Consider the following 26,568-nt stretch of genomic DNA (forward strand, 5'->3'; position numbering starts at 1 on the left):
ACAAAGCAAGGTTCACAGCACATGAAGATGTGACACACTGTAATTTCACAGATATACCAATAAATAAAGCCACATACATCAGCCAAGATGTATAACTAGTTAAATATGTACCTTATGGGGGGCCTAGATTAAACCTAAGCAATACAGACTATTGTTGCGGTGATAAAAGACATAAATTAGAGGTTAACTACAGTATGGTGAAAACTGTGTTTACACTTTCAGGAGTTTCAAAGCAAAGTAGAATTGAATAAAGTGACACCATCTAATCCTAATCCTAACATTTCTATAGCGCTTTTCTCCCGTTGGACTCAAAGCACTCAAGAGCAGCTAGGGTCTCAACTTATGGTATGCGTACCTCAGAGGATACTTTTGATGGGTACAAGGGTTACATCTGATAGGTATAGGGGGTACATCTCGGTATCAGTTGAAAAAAGGCGCTAAAGCCATTTGTGTCAAAATGGAGCAGCCATAGAGTTCAATGTTATTTGCTGCGATATGCGTCTATAAGCAGTTGAAAGGGGTGCCCGTAATTTTTTTTACAGCTATATAAATGCGGCTACAACAAGGGCATATAAAGATAGATTATATCAGCAGGTCACAAATTAAGTTATATTTTCAGAATAACACGTTTGACTTGACTTGCGGCTACAACTGTAATTAATTAGAGTTAGGTTTAGGCACCACCAGGGAGATCTTAGGGTTACTCACCACCAGGGGGACGTGTTAGGATTAGGCACCACCACGGGCGTCTTAGGTTTAGGCACCACCACCACAGTGGGTGGTTTAGTGTTAGGGACCACTGGGAGGGGGGCGGGGGGGGGGCTCAGGGTTAGGCACCACTGGGAGGGGGGGTCCTTAGAGTCAGGAACCACTAGGGGAGGGTTCTGTGTGACAGTAAGTAAAAGTTAGGTCATAAAAAATGACTTTTCTTCCCTATAACCGGCGCTCTTTTATAACCAAAATCACTTATCTCATCTATATCCGGCGCCCTTTTATAAACGGAAAGCACTTTTTTCGGCTATACCTGGCACCCTATCATTTTTCTTGGCTATAGCTAGTGCCCTTTTATAAGGAAAACACCTCCGGCATCAGAAATACTTCCTATATCTACATATAGCTGTATATTGGTATGTATCCCTGCCCTCCCATTGATATCACAGCCTTGGCTGTAAAGCTATGCAGAATTACCCTCCTAGAGCATTCTGGAAGGCCAGGTATTATTTCTACTGACTTTCTTGGGGGGGGGGGGGGGGGGGGGGGGAGGAGAGGAGTTGGGTCAGGGCAAGGTGATGCCAATGGACTTTCCTGTCTGGGGCATCTAAATGGCTAGAGACCATCTATAGAATCCTTAAAATCTATACCTTGCAATGTAACAACTCTATGTAATTTGGATCAATGTTTCTGTCTAGTTATAGCTATAGGCTATAGGCGTACTTAAAAGCTACCCGAAGTGACATGTGACATGATGAGATAGACATGTGTATGTACAGTACCTAGCACACAAATAACTAGACAGGAAGTGACTACAGTGTGACCCTCACTGATAAGAAATTCCCCTTTCTTTCTTGCTCTCAGAAGCCATTTTCTGCTAGGAAAGTGTTTTATAGTTGGAATTGCTTATCAGTGAGGGTCACACTGTAGTCACTTCCTGTCTGAGTCAGGAATGAGGCAGCCACTTACATACCTGATATTTAACTCTTTCAGGCAGAGAAAGAAAAAAAGGAACACAGCATAGTTATTTGTGTGCTAGGCACTGTACATACCAATGTCTATCTCATGTCACTTCGGGTATTCTTTAAACCAGGGGGTTCTGGATTTATTCCTAGATCACATGTGCTGGCTCCACCCATTGTTTTGAAGTGATGCATTATAAGTGTTCTCAGTTCGGTTTTGGACAAGGGGAAGTGATCACCTTTAAAAAGTGAAAGTTAAAGGTTTTAAGAAGGCAACACTTCACCTTTCAGTGTATTTAGGGGGTGATCATAATCCTTTTGCAGTGATGGCTCTAGGTCACTATAGCTACAGTAAATGGGTAGCCTATGTGGACTACATAGCACTCCACTATAAATAAAATAGAAAAAAATAGGTTTTGATAACGTTTAGGCTTAACCTACGTGCACCTGGACTGTGAGCATTTCTGTAACTTCTATGAAAAGGGGAGCATCGATACTGGCTTACCATGGGTAAATAATAGCAGTTGGAAATAGATTTTCAACAGGACCTACAGACATGAGATACCGTACTTCAGATCTGGTGACTTTCATCTGCCTGTAGGTATACCAATAAATGACTTGTCAAAACAGGTATTCTTTTGGCTTTCAAGAATGATTTCCTAATCTGAATTAGCATTTTAGTCCCTGCCTGGAATTCCATCTTATATGGGGTTTCTGTCTTCAGCACAGTCTAATAAAATGATTCTCTATAATGTAATGTAATGCTGATCCTGTGGATTTCTACTCATTTAAAAGGAGGTATGCAGGTGTTCTGACTTTCCTATCAGCACATTCATTCCAAAGAAGTGACTCAATTTTATAGGTGTCAGATCTACAGTTAGGAAACATATTTTGGAAGGAGGTTATTGACTGCTCTCTAGTGACATATCTGTACATTATTTATTAGTTAGATAGCTAAACTGCTAGAGTAAGGTATTAACCAAGTTAGTTTGTGTCAGAATCATGCATTTATCGAGGCCAACGCCAGCTGCATACACATGTAGGAAAATGTCCCCTTGGTCTTGCAATAAAATGACTTTCAGAAACTAAAACCTCCTGAATACAATGACCAACAGCAAGATTTGTGGCGCACTGTGGTCTGCTAGGAGGGAGGGTATATGAGTCAAGCTGCTCAGTTATGGTAAATCTGTTGTACTATGCTACACTTTTACAATATAAAACTAATGTCAGGCTAGGTAGATTTCACCCACAGACTACAGCCAACTACCTTATAAGGACCTATTTCCACTTGGTGCCACATTCATTTGCCAAACTGCTGCTGCATTAATGCTGCTGCATAGCCGCAGCCGAATCGCTATAGGGATTTGGATGCAGTCTATGGCAAGCATTTGTTTTGTGCCCACACATGATTCGCGGCTAGTGGAAAACCGTAGATACCTATAATTATGTCCAAAGTTAAGTATTGTTCTACAAAACATGCAAAGCAGATTATTGCCATCCTAAAAACAAAATGTGCCTTCTTGGAAAGCTGGATCGTTTCATGTAATCCCTTTCCTATTTAAAAAGGCAACACCCATGATGCATCCCTTTGGAAGCGTGGACAGAGCCATGCAAATTATTTTCTTTGGGATTAGTTAGGCAGGCATGTGTCCAAGATTATAGAACACCTATAGCCCTTGATTTTATACAGAATGATTACTAGGAAACTATATCGCTCTCAACTACAGACAGAAAACGAGACGCAAATAATTCCAAGTTAATACAAATGTTGTATGCAAATGTCTACAACTTGAAAATGGACCGATTGAATACCACCTTGGAAAAATTCAATTGGCCAGTTTTCAAGCTGCATCATCTCATTGACCCTCCCTCATTGACCCTCCTTGTTCTCAACCTTTTGGAAAACATCCATCCTCAAATGGGAAGAGTAACCAAGATTTCTTGATTTTTTTTTTAATTCCACTACAAATTGAGCAGCTCACAAAAAGGCCTGTACAAAAAACAAATTGTTGAACCCAAACGTGGCATCACGTCAAACTTATATTTACCACTCAGCGAGGAAATCACAACGATGCTGCCTTGAGATTCCTGCAGAGCCTTTAATGCTGTGGTTGTCAGTTGGACGTAGCTCAGAAAATTGACAGTGTTGGAACTCAGCACAGCTTCCATGTCACCTTTAAAATATCCAAATGACCCTGATCCTCCCACATGATTTAAAACCAGGTAATCCAAACCACCTGTATGAAATGGAAAATAATTTGTTTCATGGTTTTAAGAGAAAAGGTCACTAGGTCTAGCAACCTTAACAGTAGTATTTCTATTCTGAAAGCTATTGTTTCTATTCTGAAATCTTTGTTACACAACAGCAGCTCTGGATACATAAGCTAGGCAATGAGCTATAAAATTCTTACCTGCATAACACCTTATTTTTTTGGATTTCTGAAGGAAGTGAGACTTCAATCTTAAAGGATACCTTAGTCACTTCTGAACCAAATCAGCAACATCGTGTGTGTGTGGGGAGGTGCGCATAGGCTTACTGCACCTCCTGTGGGCCGGCGTCTATCTCCGTTCAGCTGTAACTGGCCCCATTCACAGGCCCTGGTCGGCGGAGGCACATAATGCGATCACGGCAATTTTTACACAATTTTTACCGCGATTTTAACCACTTGAGGACCCACCCTTTACCCCCCCCTTAAGGACCAGCGCTGTTTGTTGGGATCTGTGCTGGGTGGGCTCTGCAGCCCCCAGCACAGATCAGGGTGCACGCAGAGCGATCAGATCGCCCCCCTTTTTTCCCCCCTATGGGGATGATGTGCAGGGGGGGTCTGATCGCTCCTGCCTGCAGGCATGTTGCGGGGGGGGGGGGGCACCTCAAAGCCCCCCTCCGCGGTGAAATTCCCCCCCCTCCCTCTCCTACCTTCCCCCCCTGGTGATCCGGGCTGCACAGGACGCTATCCGTCCTGTGCAGCCAGTGACAGGACGTCCCCTGTCACATGGCGGCGATCCCCGGCCGCAGCAGCGCCATACAATGTAAACAAAGCGGATTATTTCCGCTTGTGTTTACATTTAGCCTGCGAGCCGCCATCGGCGGCCCGCAGGCTATTCACGGAGCCCCCCGCCGTGAATTGACAGGAAGCTCGCGCGAGCGGCTGCTTCCTAATTAATTAGCCTGCAGCCGGCGACGCAGAACTGCGTCGCTGGTCCTGCAGCTGCCACTTTGCCGACGCACGGTATAAGCGTGCGGTCGGCAAGTGGTTAATGCACAGGATAGCTCATTGCAATATTAGTCAATCATCCCCAGTGTGTGAAGTACCATACATATTTACCTAGTTTGCTAATAGCTTCTTGGGCAGCATTTTGAGCAGAAGTCAAATTTCCCATATCGGATACCACAAACTGTGCTGAACTGGCCCCTAATTGGAGACACTTCTTTGCTACCTGGGAAACAAACACACAACACAATGGTATATTTGTAGTTGTTAAACTGTCTCTGCGGGTCATTCTTGAAAAAAAAATCCTGTTATTAAATGTGTCATTTACAGCTTTGGTAGTATTGAGAATACTGAGAACTGTCTAAATATTTATTTCTGCTTTTTGTGTAATCTTCAAAACCCATCTAAAGCAAAGGATTTCTAGATTGTTTATATTTGTTCACTAGTACTACTAATTTAATGCCTTAGGCTTACATTACAGCGAACATGTCCTTAAAGTGGGATTGTCAGCCATACAATCAAATTCCATGGTACATTGCCGAGGAGAGGAAAAGCTCGTTATCTCCCCTCCCACACTCCTGCTCCTCACTGATTGGCTGAGAGAAGTTCAGTGTGACATGAGGCTGAGAAGGGATATACACTTCACCCCTCTGCAGAACCTGATAAAATATGATCTATGCTGTGCTCAAGTGTGTCTACAGTGTCTACAAAGCAAGCTAGATATGACGGTGCAGTTTCTAGGAAAAAAAAAAAAGTAAGAGAGGAAATGACATCAGAATTGGCTTCAGTAAGAGGGAATCAAGATGAAAAATGCTTGGAACAGTTTTCTCTTTATTTTCTATAAAAAAAAAAAAAAATCACTGAAACCAAAATGTGGACAGTACAATACATATGTTATGTAAGTAGAACAAGTGTTTATCTACTTATATGTGTGTTTTTTCCTGGGATAGTATGGCTGTCCCTGCTGCTTTAATGCTAACATCAAGTACTGTAGTACTTTAAAGAGCACTCGCAAACACTGTCACCTAGTAAAGTCTGTAGTGCATCCACAGACATGGCATTATCACCTGGTGGTACATGTAGTGCGCTGCCCATTGGGCAGTGAGTATCTCAACTTTAAGGGTTACTGCCCTTTTAAAGTTACATAAGAGCTAAAGTGGTGACCATTAGCAACAACTCGGTAAACTGGGCCTTTGGCACAATACTATTTGCTCCTTTTCTCATGGCATTTCTTAAAAAAACACTCCAGCAAAAAAACAAAACAAACAAAAAAAAACAACAAAGCAGTTCAAACTTGACAAAACCGGTTTTGGAATAGTCCATTTCCTCATCGGGAATTCTCAGGGTTTTCTTTGTTTTCAAAAGCATTTCCTGACTGGCAGTTGCTAAGTTCAACTGACAAAATAGTGTGCAAGTAAGTAGGGAGGCTGGTTAGTATCTTCCTATTTTGTCAGTTAAACTGCCCTTAAGGAAATGCTTTTGAAAACAATGAAAACCATGAGAATCCTCCATGAGGAGATGGACTAGTCCAAAACCTGTCGGTTCTGTCAGTTTTAACTGCATGCTTTTTTTCGCTGAAGTAGTCCTTTAAGACATGTACAATTTCAGTTGCAAGCGGACATTATAGCTACCACACCATTAATGCTATAAACACAATTACAAATAATATTGTACAAAACACACCAGTTTGAGGTAATTCCAGGGAAAAGCTGGCATTAAAATAATGCATGATAAAGTTATCTGTATGCTATATCAGTGTTGCTTTAAATATTCTTATGCAGGCAGGACACGTGAAATAAGTGCACACAAGACGGAATGTAGCTTTTATCCAATAAAACACACATTTACTGTTGACAAGTTCTAGTGTAAAACATACCTCCTGTAATTGGTGAGCTCTTCTGGCTGTAAGCATGACATGGGCTCCCAGCTTTGAATATATATATGCAATTTGTTCTCCAATCCCAGTACTAGAGCCAGTCACCAGTACTCTCTTTCCTTTTACCATGTCTGAAAAATACACGTGAATCTTTGTAAAAGCACTACTAACAGGAGTCCTGACAGTGATGACATGACTTTACTGTTCCTTCCAGAGACAAGCTGTACTTGTGTGCTTAGAGCTAGAGTGCTAGGCAGGATGAAGCCACATGGCTTGCATTGAATTACATACCCAATTTGTAAAAATGGGGATCATCATTAAAATGATCAGCCCAAACCTGACCAAAATAAAATATATACAGCCACCTCTACACCTCTCACATTTTTGTATATGATTTCTCATATCTTTCCATAGGACAACACTGTTGATCTGACAACACTTTGGAGGCTGCCATATTTATTTCCTTGTAAGCAATTCCAGTTGCCTGGCTGTCCTGCTGATCCTCTGCCTCTAATACTTTTAGCCATAGATCCTGAACAAGCATGCAGCAAATCAGGCGTTTCTGACATTATTGTCAGTTCTGACTGGATTAGCTCCATGCTTGTTTCTGGTGTTATTTAGACACTACTGCAGCCAAACAGATTAGCAGGGCTGCCAGGCAACTAGTATTAAGAGTGTCAGGAACCGGCCCGCGGCACGCCTGCGTATACGGTTCCCGACTGCGGGTTTGACCAGATTAAGCGGGGAACAGCCTTATTTAAGCTACAAACAAGGCTGGAACCCCTCAAACACTTCCCACTGCCACCACTAGCGTTGCTAGACACGTTCACTCAGCTATCGAGTGCTCAATACGCAATCTGCGTTTTCGTATTTGGGTCAGCTTTGCGCTTAGGCCAAATACGGGAACGCCACGCACCCACACACACACACAGTTGCAATCTTACACTGTAGTGAAGCAAAAAATCCACTAACAGTCGTTCCGAACGATACTGTTAGCCACTCTGCTGTCGCTACTCGCACTGGCGTTTTTCGTACGTTGGGTCAGCTGCGCGCTTTAGGCCAACGTATGACAAACGCCCCCACACACAATGCAATTACAATTTCATATGGTAGTGTTGCTCAAGCATACAAATAGGCATGAACTTATACACGGTTACACTTCAGTCTCTTCTAGGCTATGAGTGTTAGTTTAGTACGGCAGAAGTCAAACTTATTAAATAATAATTTAATATTCTAGAAAAATATAGAACAATGCAGAACTTAATATATACAAAAAGATTACAAAAAAAACAAAGTAAAAATGTTACAAGATAAAAGTTACAAAAATTAGAGGTTACAAAGATAACACACACGGATATTTGCGTAAAAATAAACGGGGGAAAAAAGAACGTTACCAGCTTAGGTTAGAACGTTGTTTGACGGGAGGACGCCGTTTCGACCAGGAGTCGCGATCCTCCCTAGCTATTCGCTACCTCCGAGAGAAGATACCGGTGGCTGTCCTGGGCCACCTTAAATAGTCCGAAGTGTCCCCTGGGGCATTTAATGTCCAGCCCCCAGGAACTAATGCAGTTTCCCCGTTTGTGACATCACCGAACGCTTGTCATAATCCTTCTTGTGATATGCACTTCAAAGGGGGTTCCTGTTTTAGCTTCTTGAAGTTTGGCAGGACACAATGTCACCCATTGAACTCTGCAGACATCAAAAAGCTTCCTCCACATTATTTCCTTGGTTAAAGTGTATTTTAGCACATCCATGAAAAGATCGAATTTTGGTTACAGGTAGCAGTTTGCCTGTAATCCTGTTTACACTTACAGATTTCAAAGCAATTCCACTTCCGTTTTTAAAGTCTGTAGAAATTTCCAACCCCTTCAGGTGTCCGCTTCCCATCCCCAACACTCTGGCAGGCTTGCTTTGTATGCTGGGACAATGGCTGATTCCAGTTCAAAAGCCATGCCGACCAGCCTATTCTTCCTCAATTGGCCGCTAATTAGCAGTACACACAGTTTCCCCGGCTGGACAATGAGGGCAGAGGTAATGTACATTTACATGCAGACTTACATTATCCTTCAGATTACTCTGGCCAGGTGGCCAATTACTACCAAGCACAATACACATCTGAGGTTTTACCCAGTAGACAGAAAAAGACAGAAATAGGTTCTGTTATTATCCTTAACATTATCAGCACCCCAATATATCACCACACCTCCCCTCTTTAGAATGGGGCAAGGCAGATGATCTTCCCAGATTATCCTGCCTGCGCCTACATTGTTGGTTCTGCTTGACGGGACAACCCGTCCGCATTCCCATGATTGCTCCCCTTCCTATGTTGAATGGTGAAGCTATATTGTTGGAGAACCAAGCTCCATCTCAGCAATTTTCCATTGTCACCAGAAACCCGATGTAACCAACTAAGAGGGTTGTGGTCGGTGACGACCGTGAATACGCGACCATAGAGGTAGTGCTGCAGCTTTTGTAGGGCCCATACAATTGCCAAGCACTCTTTCTCTATGGTGGCGTAGGCTACCTCCCGGGGTAGCAGCTTCCGACTTAAATACAGAATCGGATGTTCTTCCCCAGTCTGGTTTACCTGGCTTAACACAGCACCCAGGCCAAAGGCTGAGGCGTCCGTCTGGACCACAAACCGTCGGCTGAAGTCCGGCGCTTGCAACACAGGAGGGCTGGCTAGGGCCCTCTTCAGAGCTGTGAATGACTGTTCACATTCTGGCGTCCAGAGAATCTGCTTGGGCAGCTTCTTTTTGGTGAGATCTGTCAATGGCTTGGCGAGGGCACTGTAGTTGGGGACAAACTTTCTATAGTACCCAGCCGTTCCTAAGAAGGACTGAATCTGTTTGGGGGGTGGGCCAGGACACAATGGCATCTACCTTCCCCGTATCTGGACGAAGCTCTCCCCCCCCCACCACATGTCCCAGGTACTGTACCTGTTTCATGCCGATCTGACACTTGCTAGGCTTGACTGTTAGTCCTGCTGCAGTGATGCGCCCCAAAACCTGTGACAGCTGCGCTAAGTGGTCGTTCCAGTTGGCGCTAAACACGGCGATGTCATCCAGGTAGGCGACAGCGCAGTGTTCCAAACCTTCCAGGAGACCATTTACAACCCGTTGGAAGGTGGCCGGGGCGTTTTTCATTCCAAACGGCATTACATTAAATTCAAACAGACCTGAGGGGGTGATAAAGGCAGACCTCTCCCGTGCCTCAGCTGTTAGAGGGACCTGCCAGTATCCCCGACTCAAATCCACGATTGTTAGATATTGCGCGCCAGCTAGCTTATCTAACAATTCGTCGACCCTCGGCATTGGGTAAGCATCTGACGCAGTTATCAAATTTAGTTTTCGATAATCTACACAGAACCGAGTGGTCTGGTCCCGTTTGGGTACTAGCACTACAGGTGATGCCCATGCGCTGTGCGACCGTTGGATCACCCCTAGTGACAGCATTTCCTCAATCTCCTTGCTGATGTGGGCCTGAACCTCAGGGGAGACTCTATAGGCGGACTGTCTAACCGGCTTGTTATTTCCGGTGTCAACATGGTGTACAGCCAGGCTGGTCAGACCAGGGCGGGCTGTAAAGGTACAGCGGTAAAGGGTCAGCACATCAGATAGCCCAGCCTGCTGCTCTGCTGTCAACTCCGGATTGATCTGCACCTCGGCAACAGAGTCGGTTTCCTGGGTGGATGCCAGGATGTCAACCAGGGCCTCTGATTCACCGTCCGGTAGCAAACTGCAGACAGGGAGAGCGCAAGCGGTTCTAGCATGATGTTCCTTTAACATATTTACATGGTATGTTTTCAGCTGCTTACCTCGGTCATCCAGCGCGACCACATAGGTCACATCACTAATCTTCCTATGTATGGTATAGGGCCCATCCCAAGCGGCCTGCAGCTTATTCTGTCGCATCGGGTTTAGGAGCCATACCTTGCGACCTACCTCATAAACTCTCTCCCTAGCCCCGTGGTCATACCACTGCTTCTGGGTGGCCTGGGCTTGAGTCAGATTCTCTCGCACTAACCCCACCAGGGTGTCCATCTTTTCCCGGAACCTTAGAACGTATTCCACTATGGAGACCCCGGGACCCATGTCCTGCCCCTCCCAGACCTCTCGAATGAGATCGAGGGGTCCGCGTACCCTCCTCCCATATAATAGCTCAAAGGGCGAGAACCCGGTGGATGCCTGGGGCACCTCACGATAAGCAAACAGTAAGTGGGGCAGGTATCGCTCCCAGTCTTTCCTTTGCGATTCAACAAACACCCTTAGCATCTGTTTCAGAGTACCATTGAACCGCTCACATAACCCATTTGTCTGGGGGTGGTAAGGACTGGCCATGATGTGTTCTACCTGCATTTGTTTACAGAGGCATTCCATTAGGCGCGACATGAATTGCGGGCCGTGATCGGTGAGCATTTCACGGGGAAAACCGACCCGTGAGAAAATGCGCACCAATGCGTCCGCAACCTTGTCTGCCCGTATGGAGCTCAGGGCTACAGCTTCAGGGTAGCGAGTGGCATAATCTACCACCGTAAGAATGAAACGTTTCCCTGTGCTGCTGGGTATCGCTAGAGGCCCAATTATGTCAACAGCAACCCTTTGGAAGGGCTCCTCTATTATGGGTAAGGGCCTCAGTGGGGCTTTGTCGGTGTCACCGGCTTTGCCGACCCGCTGACAGGCGACACAAGACCGGCAAAAATCAGCAATATCTGTCCCCATGTGGGGCCAATAAAAATTGTGGGCAAGCCGGGATTTGGTCTTGCGGATCCCCAAGTGACCAGCCAGGGGCACCTCATGTGCTATTCTTAATAGCTGCTCCCTGTACCTGTGGGGAACAATCAACTGCCGGTCGGCCTCCTCCACTTCAGACGGCTCAGAGGGAATAACCTCTCTGTACAGTCTGCCGTGTTCCCAGTACACCCTCACTTTGTCGCCCTCCACCGGTGCCCTGTCCGCAAGACTCCTGAGCTCTTCCAGGCTGCTATCAAGTCGCACAGCCTCGGAGAACTCAGCGCTGTCGGCCACAGGCACCAGGGAAGCGGCAAACTGAGAGGCCTCTGGGTCCTCAGAGCCAGGCTCTGAAGTGGAAGAGCCCGACCCAGTGACATCAGCCCCTTCAGTGGACAATTCGTCTGCTGCAGCCCGGTGAGCACTGCGGGTCACCACTGCAGCTGACGGAGCGTTCACTGCACACATGTCATTATGCAACACATCACATATTACATCAACATTATCTGCATTCATGGTAACAACGTGTCCCCCTCCAGGCCTGAGCACTGGAGACTCACTAGGGCTGGCTCCTAGTACACAGTCCGTAGCCCCTGGGGCCTCACCAGCACTCCCCGCTTGCACAGCATTATCACACAGTACCTTGCAAAAGTCCTGAACTTCTGCGGGGGATGCAGGCTCCATGGGGTGTGGAGTAGGCTCATACCGGGCCACTAACCGTCCCAGGTCAGTACCCAACAAAACGTTTGTGGGGATGGCATCCGTTACCCCCACTTCTTTCATTCCGCTGCCGGCCCCCCAGTCCAGGTGGACCAAGGCGGTGGGTATGGCGGGGGTGACACCCCCAACTCCTTTGACAGCCATAGTCTTGCCAGGAATGTACTCCTCAGGGTTCACAAGCTGGGGGTGCACTAGAGTCACCTCTGCTCCAGTGTCTCTTAGACCGGTGGTAACCGTAACCCCAACCGTGACAGGTTGCAGATTCTCTGCATAGCTACCTGCATTCCTGGTGGCACACAACACATTCCGGGCCCCGCCAGAGTTTGGGGCTTCCTTCTTCTTTTCTGGGCACGTAGCACTGATGTGACCCGGTTTGTTACAGGCAAAACATCTCCGAGTGTCAACGGTGGCTGTTCTACCTCCAGGCGGCTGCGGGACTTGGCTTCGCTGGGTGCTCAGAGGAGAAGGTCTCGCAGGCTTTTCTCCCTTCCAGCTGGGCGCCGTATTCCTTCGAAAGTCAGATGCTCGATTGGACGTGTAGGCATCAGCAACTTTTGCGGCCTCATCCACGGTCTTCGGCTCTCGGTCCCGTACAAACTGCCGGACCTCAACAGGACAAGTGTGGAGGAACTGGTCTTTTATTATCAGTTCCTGCAGGGCATCAAAGGTTTCAACCAACAGTCCTTTTAACCACTGCTGGAAGGCAGTGCGCAGGTTGCAAGCATGATCCAGGTAGCTGTCATTAGGACCTCGCTGCACTGTCCTGAAACGTTTGCGATACACCTCTGGCGTGAGGTGGTATCGCGCAATAATGGCTTTCTTAATCGCCTCAAAGTCTGTTTCTTCCTCCTGGGGGAGACTCACAAACGCCTCCAGGGCCTTGCCTCTCAACCCTGGTGTGAGGTATCTTGCCCACTGCTCACGGGGCACCCCATACTGCCGACAAGTCCTTTCAAACCCCTGTAGGAAAGTGTCTATGTCAGAGTCCTTGTCCATAGCGGGGAACTTATCCAGGGGGATTCTGTGGACTCGCTCACCTTCGTGTTCTGCGGGTCCAGCAGACCGGTTCTGCTGCTGAAGTTTAGCCAGCTCCAGCTGGTGTCTCCGTTCAGCACTTTCCCTCTCGGCCTGGTGTCGCCGTTCAGCTCTTCCCTCCTCTGCCTGTCGTATTTCCCTCTCTGCTTGCCGATGTTCCAGAATCAGCTTTAGGCGCAGTTCGGGCTCAGCCGAACCTAGTAGCTGTAGGTCGGCTTCCAGAGATGTCATCTCCGTGTTCGGTGGATCATCCAGGACATCGTCTCCACTTGCATCCTGTGGCGGGAGCGATTCCTCCTCTGGCGTGTCGTGAGCTGCATCCGCTGATGTTGAAGCACGGGCTCATTCTGCCTCATCATGCTCCTTGAGCGCACGAACTAGCTGCTCCTTAGTCTGGCCGCTCACCGTCTCGATGCCTTTGTGGTCACACAGGTTGAGTAGTATCTCTTTGTTTTGCCTTGCATAGCTGGATGCTTTCTGAGCCATCGTGTTGCAAAAAATAAAAAGACAAAAAAGGGGGGAGGGAAAGCAAATACCAAGTGTGTATCTTTGAACAAAAAAAAAAAAAAACGTATATAGGTTCTGCACTGAGTAGACTTCTGTAGGCTAGTTGCTTCTAGCAAGCTTCCAGCCTTTAGTACTCAGAATAGCGAGCTAAACTGCGTACTAATGTACTAAACGATCCCACCGCTGCCAGCCAATTATGTCAGGAACCGGCCCGCGGCACGCCTGCGTATACGGTTCCCGACTGCGGGTTTGACCAGATTAAGCGGGGAACAGCCTTATTTAAGCTACAAACAAGGCTGGAACCCCTCAAACACTTCCCACTGCCACCACTAGCGTTGCTAGACACGTTCACTCAGCTATCGAGTGCTCAATACGCAATCTGCGTTTTCGTATTTGGGTCAGCTTTGCGCTTAGGCCAAATACGGGAACGCCACGCACCCACACACACACACAGTTGCAATCTTACACTGTCATGAAGCAAAGACCCACTAATAGTCGTTCCGAACGATACTGTTAGCCACTCTGCTGTCGCTACTCGCACTGGCGTTGTTCGTACGTTGGGTCAGCTGCGCGCTTAGGCCAACGTATGACAAACGCCCCCACACACAATGCAATTACAATTTCATACGGTAGTGTTGCTCAAGCGTACAATTAGGCATGAACTTATACACGGTTACACTTCAGTCTCTTCTAGGCTATGAGTGTTAGTTTAGTACGGCAGAAGTCAAACTTATTAAATAATAATTTAATATTCTAGAAAAACATAGAACAATGCAGAACTTAATATATACAAAAAGATTACAAAAAAAACAAAGTAAAAATGTTACAAGATAAAAGTTACAAAAATAAGAGGTTACAAAGATAACACACACGGATATTTGCGTAAAAATAAACGGGGGAAAAAAGAACGTTACCAGCTTAGGTTAGAACGTTGTTTGACGGGAGGACGCCGTTTCGACCAGGAGTCGCGATCCTCCCTAGCTATTCGCTACCTCCGAGAGAAGATACCGGTGGCTGTCCTGGGCCACCTTAAATAGTCCGAAGTGTCCCCTGGGGCATTTAATGTCCAGCCCCCAGGAACTAATGCAGTTTCCCCGTTTGTGACATCACCGAACGCTTGTCATAATCCTTCTTGTGATATGCACTTCAAAGGGGGTTCCTGTTTTAGCTTCTTGAAGTTTGGCAGGACACAATGTCACCCATTGAACTCTGCAGACATCAAAAAGCTTCCTCCACATTATTTCCTTGGTTAAAGTGTATTTTAGCACATCCATGAAAAGATCGAATTTTGGTTACAGGTAGCAGTTTGCCTGTAATCCTGTTTACACTTACAGATTTCAAAGCAATTCCACTTCCGTTTTTAAAGTCTGTAGAAATTTCCAACCCCTTCAGGTGTCCGCTTCCCATCCCCAACACTCTGGCAGGCTTGCTTTGTATGCTGGGACAATGGCTGATTCCAGTTCAAAAGCCATGCCGACAGGGGAGGACTGGGACCTTTTGGCCTGGGGGGACAACACAAACTAGAGGCCCATTTCACGGCATCCCCAGCCCAAAGCCATATCTTTCTTGTGTGCAAATCTTCAAATTGTGATAACTAACAGCCCCAGACACACACACACACACACACACACACACACACTATGTACCTGATGCCTAACCCCATTTCTCCGCACAATCCACCTGTCTGTGTCTGATGCCTAACCCTAAAGGAGTTATCAGGCTTTTTTTTTTATGAAAATAAGTGCTACTTACCCAGGGCTCATCCAGCCCCAAGCTCCCAGCATGTCCCTTGCCGCAGCTCTGCAGTCAGCTGTTCGCTGCCTCCCAGCCCCCGGCGATGACGTCAGGCCGACTGCGCCTGTGCGAGCGGCGCTGTCAATCACCGCCACATAGACCAGAGCGTACTGTGCAGAAGCAGAACTACTGTGCCTGCGCAGTACACTCCGGTCCACGTGGCGGGGATTGACAGTGCTGCTCGCACAGGCGCAGTACAAGCTGACATCCAGGTCGGACTGGTGCCGTCGCCGGGGACTGGGAGGCAGCGGCAGCGATTGGCTGACTGCAGAGCTGCGGCGAGGGACATGCTGGGAGCGTGGGGCTAGAGGAAGCCCCGGGTAAGTAGCACTTATTTCATTAAAAATGCCTGATAACGCCTTTACTCAACCCCCCCCCCCCCCACACACACACACACACACACACACACACAAACCTACCTACCTGGTGATGCCTAACCCCACTCCTGCCCACCCAACACACAAACTACTTGTCTGACACCTACCCCCCCCCCCTCCAACTACCTGTTTGACAGTGCCTAACTGCCTGCCTCCCCCCTCCCCTGCTGCCAATCACACCACAAGAAGAAAAAACGTTCCCCCTCAGGCCAGGGTCAGAATGGGGATGATTATCACACACAAAAAAAAACTCAGAGGGCACTGGCCTGGGCAGAAAATTGAATTTGACAGCAGTAGCAGGCAGGCAGCAAAGTGTGAGTAACTCAGTGACAAGAAGGGAGAAGAAGTACAGAAACAAAATTTATAAAAACCACCTTCTCCTCTGGCAACCTGGACCCGACCTCCTCTATCCTCCTGTCTCCTCAGTCCTACACCTCCTCCTCCTCCACAGCAGCAAGCAGCTATAGGTGGCATCTCCGACTCCCAGCCCCCAGAGTGTCCGACTCCTCCAGCTAGGACAGCTAGCCAGCCACTCGTAGCCGCAGCTCCAGGCCCCCAGCCCCCCCAGCACAGAAAGCTGAAGAGTGAGACAGCTCACTCCGATGACACCGCAGGCACAGCAGCACGTTGCGGGCGGCAATGGCTCCAGGCGGGGGGGCGGAGTCAAGCAGGGTCAACCCACCGGGCCGGAGAGGACCTACTTTATCTATTTGTGTCCTTGTGCCGCTCACATCCACCGCAGGCGCAGCCACGCACAAGGGCACACCACGGCCGGCCGCCTCAGCCCCTTCTCTGATTGGATACTTCAACTTGCCGGGAAATATTGCGCGAGGTTTCGATCCCCACTGCGAACCTGTCACCTGTGGTATGTCTGCGGCCGCTGCGTATAGCAGCGGCTGGCCCTAATTACTTAAGATTCGGGCGGCCCGGGGGGCAATTGCCCCCCGTCCCCCTGGGCCAGTCCTCCCCTGCATGCCGACCAGCCTATTCTTCCTCAATTGGCCGCTAATTAGCAGTACACACAGTTTCCCCGGCTGGACAATGAGGGCAGAGGTAATGTACATTTACATGCAGACTTACATTATCCTTCAGATTACTCTGGCCAGGTGGCCAATTACTACCAAGCACAATACACATCTGAGGTTTTACCCAGTAGACAGAAAAAGACAGAAATATGTTCTGTTATTATCCTTAACATTATCAGCACCCCAATATATCACCACAAAGAGGACATAAATATGGCAGGCGGCAGCCTCCATATTCTTCTTACTACAGTAGCCCTTTAACACAGCCTTTAATGTCCAAACAGCTGACAAAAAAAGTGAGTACACCCCTAAGTGAAGAAATGAAGCATGTCAAAATTCTGCCCAATTAGACATTTTCCCTCCCTGGGGTTATGTTACTCGTTCATTTAATAAGGTCAGTGTTCTCTCTCTCACACTGGTCACTGGAAGTTCAACATTGCATCTCATGGCAGAGAACTCTCTGAGGATATTAAAAAATGAATCTACATCAGGCATGTTTAAAGTCCAGCCCAGGGGTCAAATGTGACCCCCACGAGCATTTTCTAGCCCACAAACTGTTTGCTGTCGACGAGCAGACTAAGGACATGGAATACTGGAACCGTGTCTTATGGTCTCATGAGACCAAGATAAACTTACTTGGTTCAGATGGTGTCAAGCTATGTGTGTCTTGACTACAGTCAAGCATGCTGGTGGAAGCGTCATGGTTTTGGGGCTGCGTGAGTGCTGTCGGCACTGGGGAGCTACAGTTCATTGAGAGAACTGTCAGGAACCGGCCCGCGGCACGCCTGCGTATACGGTTCCCGACTGCGGGTTTGACCAGATCAAGCGGGGAGCAGCCTTATTCAGGCTAAAACAAGGCTGGGACCCCTCAGAACACCTCTCACTGCCACCACTAGCGGTTCGCTAGACACTTTCAATCTGCTGTCGAGTCCTCAGCGCGCAATCCGTGTTTTCGTATTCGGGTCAGCTTTGCGCTTAGGCCGAATACGGGAACGCCACGCACCCACACACACACACAGTTGCAACCTTACACTGTAGTGAAGCAAAAAATCCACTAACAGTCGTTCCGAACGATACTGTTAGCCACTCTGCTGTCGCTACTCGCACTGGCGTTTTTCGTACGTTGGGTCAGCTGCGCGCTTTAGGCCAACGTATGACAAACGCCCCCACACACAATGCAATTACAATTTCATATGGTAGTGTTGCTCAAGCATACAAATAGGCATGGACTTGTACACAGTTGCACTTCAATCTCTTCTAGGCTATGAGTGTTAGTTTAGCACAGCAGAAGTCAAGCTTATTAAATAACGATTTAATATTCCATAAAAAACGAGGAACAATGCAGAACTTAATATATACAAAAGATGTACAAAAATAAAAAAGTTACAAAGATAAAAGTTACAAAAATAAGAGGTTACAAAGATACACACCAAGCAGTTTGCTTACCAAAATACAGGAATCCAGATAGAAGAACCTTGGACTTTTGTGGACGGACACAATTCTGGTTAGACCAGGAGTCCACTAGCTTGGGCCAGGAGACCGGCTGCCGCTACCGTCAGGAGGGGACTGATTTGAGGTAGCTGTCCCCTGGTTTTTATAATGAAATATTCGCCTCGAGGCTGTAAGCCTGTGTGGACGGGGGGGGGGAGCTAGATTTAATTACATCCTCAGTCATAATTGGATTTCCAGAGATCTAACATCCACATACATGAAAAGATTTCCCTAGTCCAAGTTACAGGTGACAACCCCATTGTTGACCGTATTCCCTAGCTGATCAAAGATAAGGATATAGTTTGCACCTCCACCAATAATTTAATTTCCTCACAATGAAATAGTGTTTCTTCACCAAAAGTTGACATGTGTGTTAGACTCTTCCTGACTAGTCTTGCTTTGTGTATTGAGACAATAGGCCGTCTCCTGAGTTCAAAAAGCCAGGCAGATAATCCCATTAGCAGGGAACCACTTTCAGAGGAACTGCATACAGAAACTCAAAGTACTTCATATGGTCAAGACAATACCCACTTCCTTGCCCCAAGCAATCAAAGGCAACAGCTCCCTTCTAGCAGACCTGCATGGAACACAGGCAGAAAAATGAAAGAATATGTTCCTGTTATCCTTATATCATAAGCACCTCAGTATATTCCTGACAAGAACCATGAATGTCAACATGTACTGCGACACGCTGGAGCAGAGCATGTTTCCCTCCCTTCGAAAACTGGCCGCAGAGCAGTATTGCAACATGATAATTACCCCAAATACACCTCCAAGACCACCACTGCCTTGGTAAAGAAATTGTGGTAAAGATGCCTTGACTAGCCTATACATAACCCTATTAAGCATATGGGAGGCATCCTCAAAGTTAGGTGGAGGAGCATAAAGTATTTTACATACAGCAGCTTCAAGATGTCATCATGGCGAAGTGAAGGAGGATTCCAGTGGCAACCTGTGAAGCATTAGTGAATTTCATGCCCAAGATAGTTACGGCAGTGCTGGAAAAAAAAATGGTGGGCACACAAAATATGGACACTTTGGGCACAATTCTGACATTATTAGTGCTTCTATGAGATGCAGCAAACATAATCATTTAAATTTGGACATTGCTTGTTATATGGTAGCGTACCTAAACAGACAATCTAAGGAATTCTATATTAGCCTAAAGTAAGAAAGAAAAAGCTTTATGTTATATCAGATCATAATGTATGACTTGTAGGATTCATCTAGAAATGTACTGACTGTAAATCCAGGAAGCCACAGACTAAGTTAGTTCATTTCCAAAAGACAAGATCATGTTTAAAGGGCAACTAAAGATTAGCTGCATGCTTGTTTCTGATGTGATTCAAACAGTAATGAAACCAAATAGATCAGCAGGGCTGCCAGGCAACCGGTATTGTTTAAAAGGGAATATGGCAGCCTCCATATCCTCACTTTAGTTGTCCTTTAAAGGGAACTTTAACTGAGAGGGATATGGATGTTTCCTTTTAAACAATACCAGTTGCCTGGCAGTCCTGCTGATCTCTATGTCTGCAGTAGTGGCAGAGTGAAGGATGTTTCCTTTTAAACAATTCCAGTTGCCTGGCAGTCCTGCTGATCTCTATGTCTGCAGTAGTGGCAGAGTGAAGGATGTTTCCTTTTAAACAATTCCAGTTGCCTGGCAGTCCTGCTGATCTCTATGTCTGCAGTAGTGGCTGAATCACACACCTGAAACAAGCATGCAGCTAATCAAGTCTGACTTCAGTCATCAGTAACTTTGCAATTATGCAAGCATTTTGATTAGTTGGTACTCCTTAAGGCTAGGAGCACACATGGCAGAAACGCATGCATTGCGGAAAACGCTGCGTTTTTTCCCGCTAATGAAAGTATCTCAAAAACACAGGTTTTGTTGCATAATTTTCAAAAACGCATCAAAAATGCACATAATGAAAGTCAATGGAAACGCAATGGTATGCGTTTTTGATACCTTTTCTATGCATTTTTTGGGCAACCCCCCCCCCCCCCCCCCAAAACCCAGATTATGTATTTCTGTTCCCTGTTGTCATCCTAGTGATTTGCATAAAAAACGCACCCCAAAACCGCATACACGTATTTTATTGTGTACCGCAAATGAGTAAAAACGTCCGCAAAGCGCGCATAAAACACATATGTGGAAATAAAACTGCAAACGCACCAAGAACGTGTATACGAATATGGAGACTGCCATATTTATTTCCTTTTAAGCAATACCAGTTGCCTGGCTATCCTGCTGATCCTCTGCCTCTAATACTTTTAGCTATACACCCTGAACAAGCATGCAGCAGATCAGGTGTTTCTGACATTAATGTCAGATCTGACAAGATTAGATGCATGCTTGTTTCTGGTGTTATTCAGACACTACTGCAGCCAAACAGATCAGCAGGACAGCCACGCAACTGGTATTGTTTAATAGGAAATAAATATGGCAGCCTCCATATCACTCTTGCTTCAGAAAGGTTTGCGACTGGGCAACTAAGTGTAATTTGTTTGTACTGTATGTGTCCCTTATTTTTTTCTGTTTATTGTTTAAATTAGTTATTAAATTGTGTTCCTCATATGTACAATGTCAAGCAACCATTTATATTTTTTTTTTATTAAATCCCTGTGGGTAATGTAACCTGTGCTGTGTAGTGCGACTTGTGGTGTGTGCTGTGTAATGTTTGTTTTGAATGCATACTGTACATTTTGATGGTATAATTAATTTGGGTTGGTTCTAAGGCTGCGCCTCAGTTGCTGGCCTCTCTGCTCCTGCTCCATTGCAATCAAAGCAAAATAACAATGGCAAAATAGCATAATACTTACAAACATTTAATAATTAAATTAGAAACAAAAGGGAATTTAATTACACACTGCGCACAATTGATTACCGTATATACCCGCATATAAGCAGACCCGCATATAAGCCGACCCCCCAACTTTTACCTAAAAAAACAGGGAAAATGATTGCCCCCCATATAAGCCAGGGGTAGGAAATGCTGGATTGGTGCAGGCTGCGTGATCCCCCAGTGTGTCCCAGTATAGCTAGTATAGTGCCCAGTACAGGTAGGTAGTGCCTCAGTATAGCTAGTATAGTGCCCAGTATGGGTAGGTAGTGCCCCAGTATAGCTAGTAAAGTGCCCAGTATAGCTAGTATAGTGCCCAGTCTGGGTAGGTAGTGCCCCAGGATAGCTAGTATAGTGCCCAGTATAGCTAGTATAGTGCCTCAGTATTGGTAGGTAGTGCCCCAGTAGAGCTAGTAAAGTGCACAGTATAACTAGTATAGTGCCCAGTATAGCTAGTAAAGTATATCCAACAAGGAGATAAGCGCTACACCTTGCCTGAGTACACAATTGTACTACTAAGTTGGAGCTGCCCCTTCGAAAAAAATCAAAACAATATGCAAACGAAGGTTGCGCATACACAACTGCTACTATGTGTGCTTAAAAGTTTATACACAGTTCATATAAAGCATAAGCATTCCGCCTGAGGCCTTCACTATACAGAGGCAGTCTTCAGAGGTGAGTCTATTGTTCTTTTCTATCACCTTCACCAACACCCTGTGAGCTGACACTCACCGGATATGTAGACCTCCACTCAGGTCTATTCAAGCCTTGGGACACTTTGGGCCGTCCCCCACCACACCAGAACGAACCGTCACCTCCTTGGACTTTATAGCAGATGCATCTCCATATGACCTCAAAACAAATGCCTCACATAGCGTGATACCGTCATATTTTATTAAAAAGTTAAAAATAGTTACACTCACAGATTTTCTTCTTTGTACAACAGCGTAGAGTTTGGTCACGGGCTCTCCCCCGTTTAGTAGGGCCCCGGCTGGCACTTATAGTTCCTAAGCTGAAAAGGTGGCGTGCACTCCACTCAAATCCCGAACCTCAGCGCCGCTCGTCCGCCCGCACTCGTCTTGGCTTTCACTTCGTTAATCCAGACCCCGCCTTACATGTTTCGTCGTATGACTCATCAGCTTCTGATGAGTCATACGACGAAACATGTAAGGCGGGGTCTGGATTAAGGAAGTGAAAGCCAAGACGAGTGCGGGCGGACGAGCGGCGCTGAGGTTCGGGATTTGAGTGGAGTGCACGCCACCTTTTCAGCTTAGGAACTATAAGTGCCAGCCGGGGCCCTACTAAACGGGGGAGAGCCCGTGACCAAACTCTACGCTGTTGTACAAAGAAGAAAATCTGTGAGTGTAACTATTTTTAACTTTTTAATAAAATATGACGGTATCACGCTATGTGAGGCATTTGTTTTGAGGTCATATGGAGATGCATCTGCTATAAAGTCCAAGGAGGTGACGGTTCGTTCTGGTGTGGTGGGGGACGGCCCAAAGTGTCCCAAGGCTTGAATAGACCTGAGTGGAGGTCTACATATCCGGTGAGTGTCAGCTCACAGGGTGTTGGTGAAGGTGATAGAAAAGAACAATAGACTCACCTCTGAAGACTGCCTCTGTATAGTGAAGGCCTCAGGCGGAATGCTTATGCTTTATATGAACTGTGTATAAACTTTTAAGCACACATAGTAGCAGTTGTGTATGCGCAACCTTCGTTTGCATATAGCTAGTAAAGTGCCCAGTATAGTTAGTATAGTGCCCCAGTATTGGTAAGTAGTGCCCCAGTAGAGCTAGTAAAGTGCACAGTATAGCTAGTATAGTGCCCAGTATAGCTAGTAAAGTGCCCAGTATAGTTAGTATAGTGACCCAGTATTGGTAGGTAGTGCCCCAGTAGAGCTAGTAAAGTGCACAGTATAGCTAGTATAGTGCCCAGTATAGCCAGTAAAGTGCCCAGTATAGCCAGTAAAGTGCCCAGTATAGCCAGTATAGCCAGTATATTGCCAGTATAGCTAGTAAAGTGCCCAGTATAGCCAGTATAGTGCCCAGTATAGCTAGTATAGTGCCTAGTTTAGCAAGTATAGTGCACAGTATAGTGCCCAGTTTAGCCAGTAAAGTGCCTAGTATAGCCAGTATAGTGCCCAGTATAGCAATCCCCCCCCGCCCGCTCCCTCCGCGGCCGCCGCTGCTATTACCTGTTCAGCCGGCGGCTGCTTCCTCTAATCCGGTGCCCCTCTCGCTCTGCTCTCCATCATGCGTATTAGTGTATCACAGCAGCTCGCCCGGCTCTGCTGCTGTGACGAGGCAGAAGAGTGGTTCCCCTGGTAACGGCGATACACATCGGGGGGGGGGGGGGGGGCGTGGACCACCCCCCAAGACTCGCATACAAGCCGACCCCCCCAACTTTTGGCCCCCTTTTTGGGGGTCAAAAATTCAGCTCTTATGCGAGTATATACGGTACATGCATAATTAATTACTGGTGTAATGAATTATGCACGCACTTTCATAATGCCCTTTATGATGTCACTACCAAATGTACGTACGTGCGTTATGAAATCGGACGCGTTATGAAAAAGCACGGGTGTTATGAAATAGCACCGTTTAGTGAATCAACCCCCATGTGAAGTGTGTCAAAGCGGACAGAATAGCACACAGTGTGCACAAGCACTAAGCCTAGATAACCACTCAGATAACAGATGTAATAAATGTATGGCAATTTATAAACTTGCCACAATACCCCTGAACCTGTATTTGCCCGTATTGCGATTCAAACAACCCTTCCTATGTTCAAAAGCCTTCTTTTAACATTCTCAAGTAAATACACACATGGACGATTAATGCATGGCAGTTGGTTTCAGTGCCTCACTCACTCTGTGCTGTAACATGGAGCCAAAAAAGGCACAACACACACCAGTACTTATGGTAGTTCAAACATGCTGAGATAGGTATCACTTTAATAGCAACCACATGTAAGAGAAGATCTATTCAGTATCAACGTGCACGACCTAGACTGCTGTCAGTGTCATTAAGCAAGGGTTTACAAAGGATAAAGCAGCAGTAATAAGCCATAGTATAAATGCGTAGAGCATTCTTACCTGGAGTCACAGTTTCTGTGTCATACAAGTAATAAGCAGCTAGTCCAATAGCCAGAGAAAACAAAATCACTTTCACTGCTGCCATAGTAAAAGAGAAGTAATGGTTGGAATGAAGGGATGAGCTGCAGGTCTGGTTGGGCAGACATGTACTGACTGTTCTGTGAAACTATTTAGCAGATTTTTAAAGCAAGGTTGAATTACAACCAATGCAGGGGTGAAAGTCTGACAACCTCTGTGTAACACACACCCATTTTATTCATGGGTTTATGGTGTAGAAAGCTAGAGATCATCATTGGAGTCATGTTTCTTCATATAAATACATGAATGACTCATTAAAGAGAGTACAACAACCTCACAAAAAGCTGGAACAGTGGAGATTTTAAAGACGAACCATAAATTTAGCGATGATGGGCAGATTCTACCAAGAGATACATCTTTCTCTAATCGAATCTGACTAGAGAGAGATCTGTCGGCTGCCCATACACTGCAGGCTGATTCCCAATCAATTTCATGCTGAAATCGATCTGGAATTGGCCTTGTGACGCCGTATCTTTCCGCCTTGCTGCCCCAACGCTTTCCCTCTAATGTTAAGTGTCCCCCTGGTTCCCAGTGCAGGTCATATACTACCTCCACTTGTCCCCGGGTGCACTCTGTTCTTCACACACACGCCATGTGGTTGCCTAGTAACGTGGCGCGTGCATATCTGATGTCATACGCGCGCCCTTACTAGGTAACCACTTGTGTAGCACATGTATGGAGAGCGGAGTGCTCCCAGAGCCAGCGGGGACAAGTGGAGGTGGCGGACAGGTAACGTATCACTTGCACTGGGGACCCGGGGGGGAGGCACTTAACATTAGGGGGGACAGGCCCGGGGGTTTCGTCGCGTTCGCCACAAAACTCCACGCCTTTACTGCCATGAACCCGATCGAGCAAGTCGGCCCAACTTCTTGCAACATGCATGATCAACTTATGCAACCAATTTGGTCCTGAAACTGATCGCATTGTCGGTCCAGCATGCACTTGGCGGCACCAGTTTTATTTATTTTTTATATTTATTTATTGTATTTATAAAGCACCAACATATTATGCATACGATTCGATTATAATAATTGAATCGAATGGTCAGTAGGCTGCCAAGTCGCCTGATGTATGGCCACATTAAAGTGGACCTGAACTCAGACCTCCTCTCTGCTCTAAAAGATACACAACAGCATATTAACCTTTAAACAAAAAAAAAGTGTCTTTGTTACAGCGGATACAAATCCTAAAATAAATCTGCACTGTTTCTACTTCCTGATTCATGGAAGCAGACATATTGTTTACAGCCTGTGCTTTCAAATGAGCTTATCTGCCATAGGCAGTCGTGACACGGGGGGGATCAGATTACAACTTGTGATTAAAGACACAAATTAGGGTGAATTAAAAAGACTAAACTCTCTAAATACATACAGGGGGCATTCCTCTATTTTTTCCTGCCATCCAGCTTCTAAAAGACGACAATGGTTAATTTGCATATATTCATCGGAGCAAACTTTTGTTTTCCATGCATTTTAGTAAGGGGGCTTTTTGGACCATTGTAGCCCCTTACACACTCCAATGAGTTCTGGTTCACCATGAGCTTGCTGGTTAGGGCTAGGGCCCAGTTACACAGTTAGATGTGCCAAATAATGCACACAGACAGGATAGGTTTAAAGACTTCTTGCAGCATGAAGCAAAATTGTGAGGATGTGCCGGCCCAATTCCCCCCCCCCCCCCCCCCCAGGAGAAACAACACCCTTTTCATATACAGTATATGGAGAACGGGTCCGCTGCAAATGGCTACTGGGCCTTTGGCTATGTTTGCAGTGGGGCATTGTGTTGCAGCATTCCGTGAGCATTGTAACGAAGAACATCACACTGCAATGTAACCCCTATGTGATATTCAGTGCTTACAGCGTGTTACCACCAAACAGGCAAGTTAACCGTTACAGTGAAGCATACTTTTCATTGACTGTATACTTCACTGCATGCAATAAGTGGATAACGTGCGGCAACAACTTTTCCATTTTGTTGCGTTACTGCTATTACAGAAAACACAACGCCCACTGGGCCAGATTTATCAAGAGCGTCTTAGACAAAATTCTGGTAGGTTTGTAGAACTCCGTGCAGAACTGTCTCAGGCACCTTAACCACTTGAGGACTGCGGTGTTAA

At 46.3% G+C, this 26,568-nt stretch overlaps 1 protein-coding gene across 2 annotated transcripts in view; it reads right to left on the minus strand.

The window, feature by feature from the left end:
- Positions 1–26,568, minus strand: part of LOC137520142 (hydroxysteroid 11-beta-dehydrogenase 1-like protein A) — a 38,132-nt gene that overhangs the window by 2,150 nt on the left and 9,414 nt on the right. Inside the window, exons 1-4 of one of the 2 annotated variants that reach the window (XM_068238712.1) lie at positions 24,378–24,573; positions 6,762–6,892; positions 5,000–5,111; positions 3,722–3,910 (exon numbers count right to left, since the gene is read on the minus strand). In XM_068238712.1, the coding sequence (XP_068094813.1) occupies positions 3,722–3,910; positions 5,000–5,111; positions 6,762–6,892; positions 24,378–24,462 (517 nt within the window). In that variant the 5' untranslated portion in view covers positions 24,463–24,573. Of the gene's footprint in view, positions 1–3,721; positions 3,911–4,999; positions 5,112–6,761; positions 6,893–24,377; positions 24,574–26,568 lie in introns of those variants that run through there. The other variant, XM_068238713.1, reaches the window with a different exon arrangement.

This window comes from Hyperolius riggenbachi, chromosome 1 (assembly GCF_040937935.1).
Source record: "Hyperolius riggenbachi isolate aHypRig1 chromosome 1, aHypRig1.pri, whole genome shotgun sequence".
NCBI classification, from domain to species: domain Eukaryota; kingdom Metazoa; phylum Chordata; class Amphibia; order Anura; family Hyperoliidae; genus Hyperolius; species Hyperolius riggenbachi.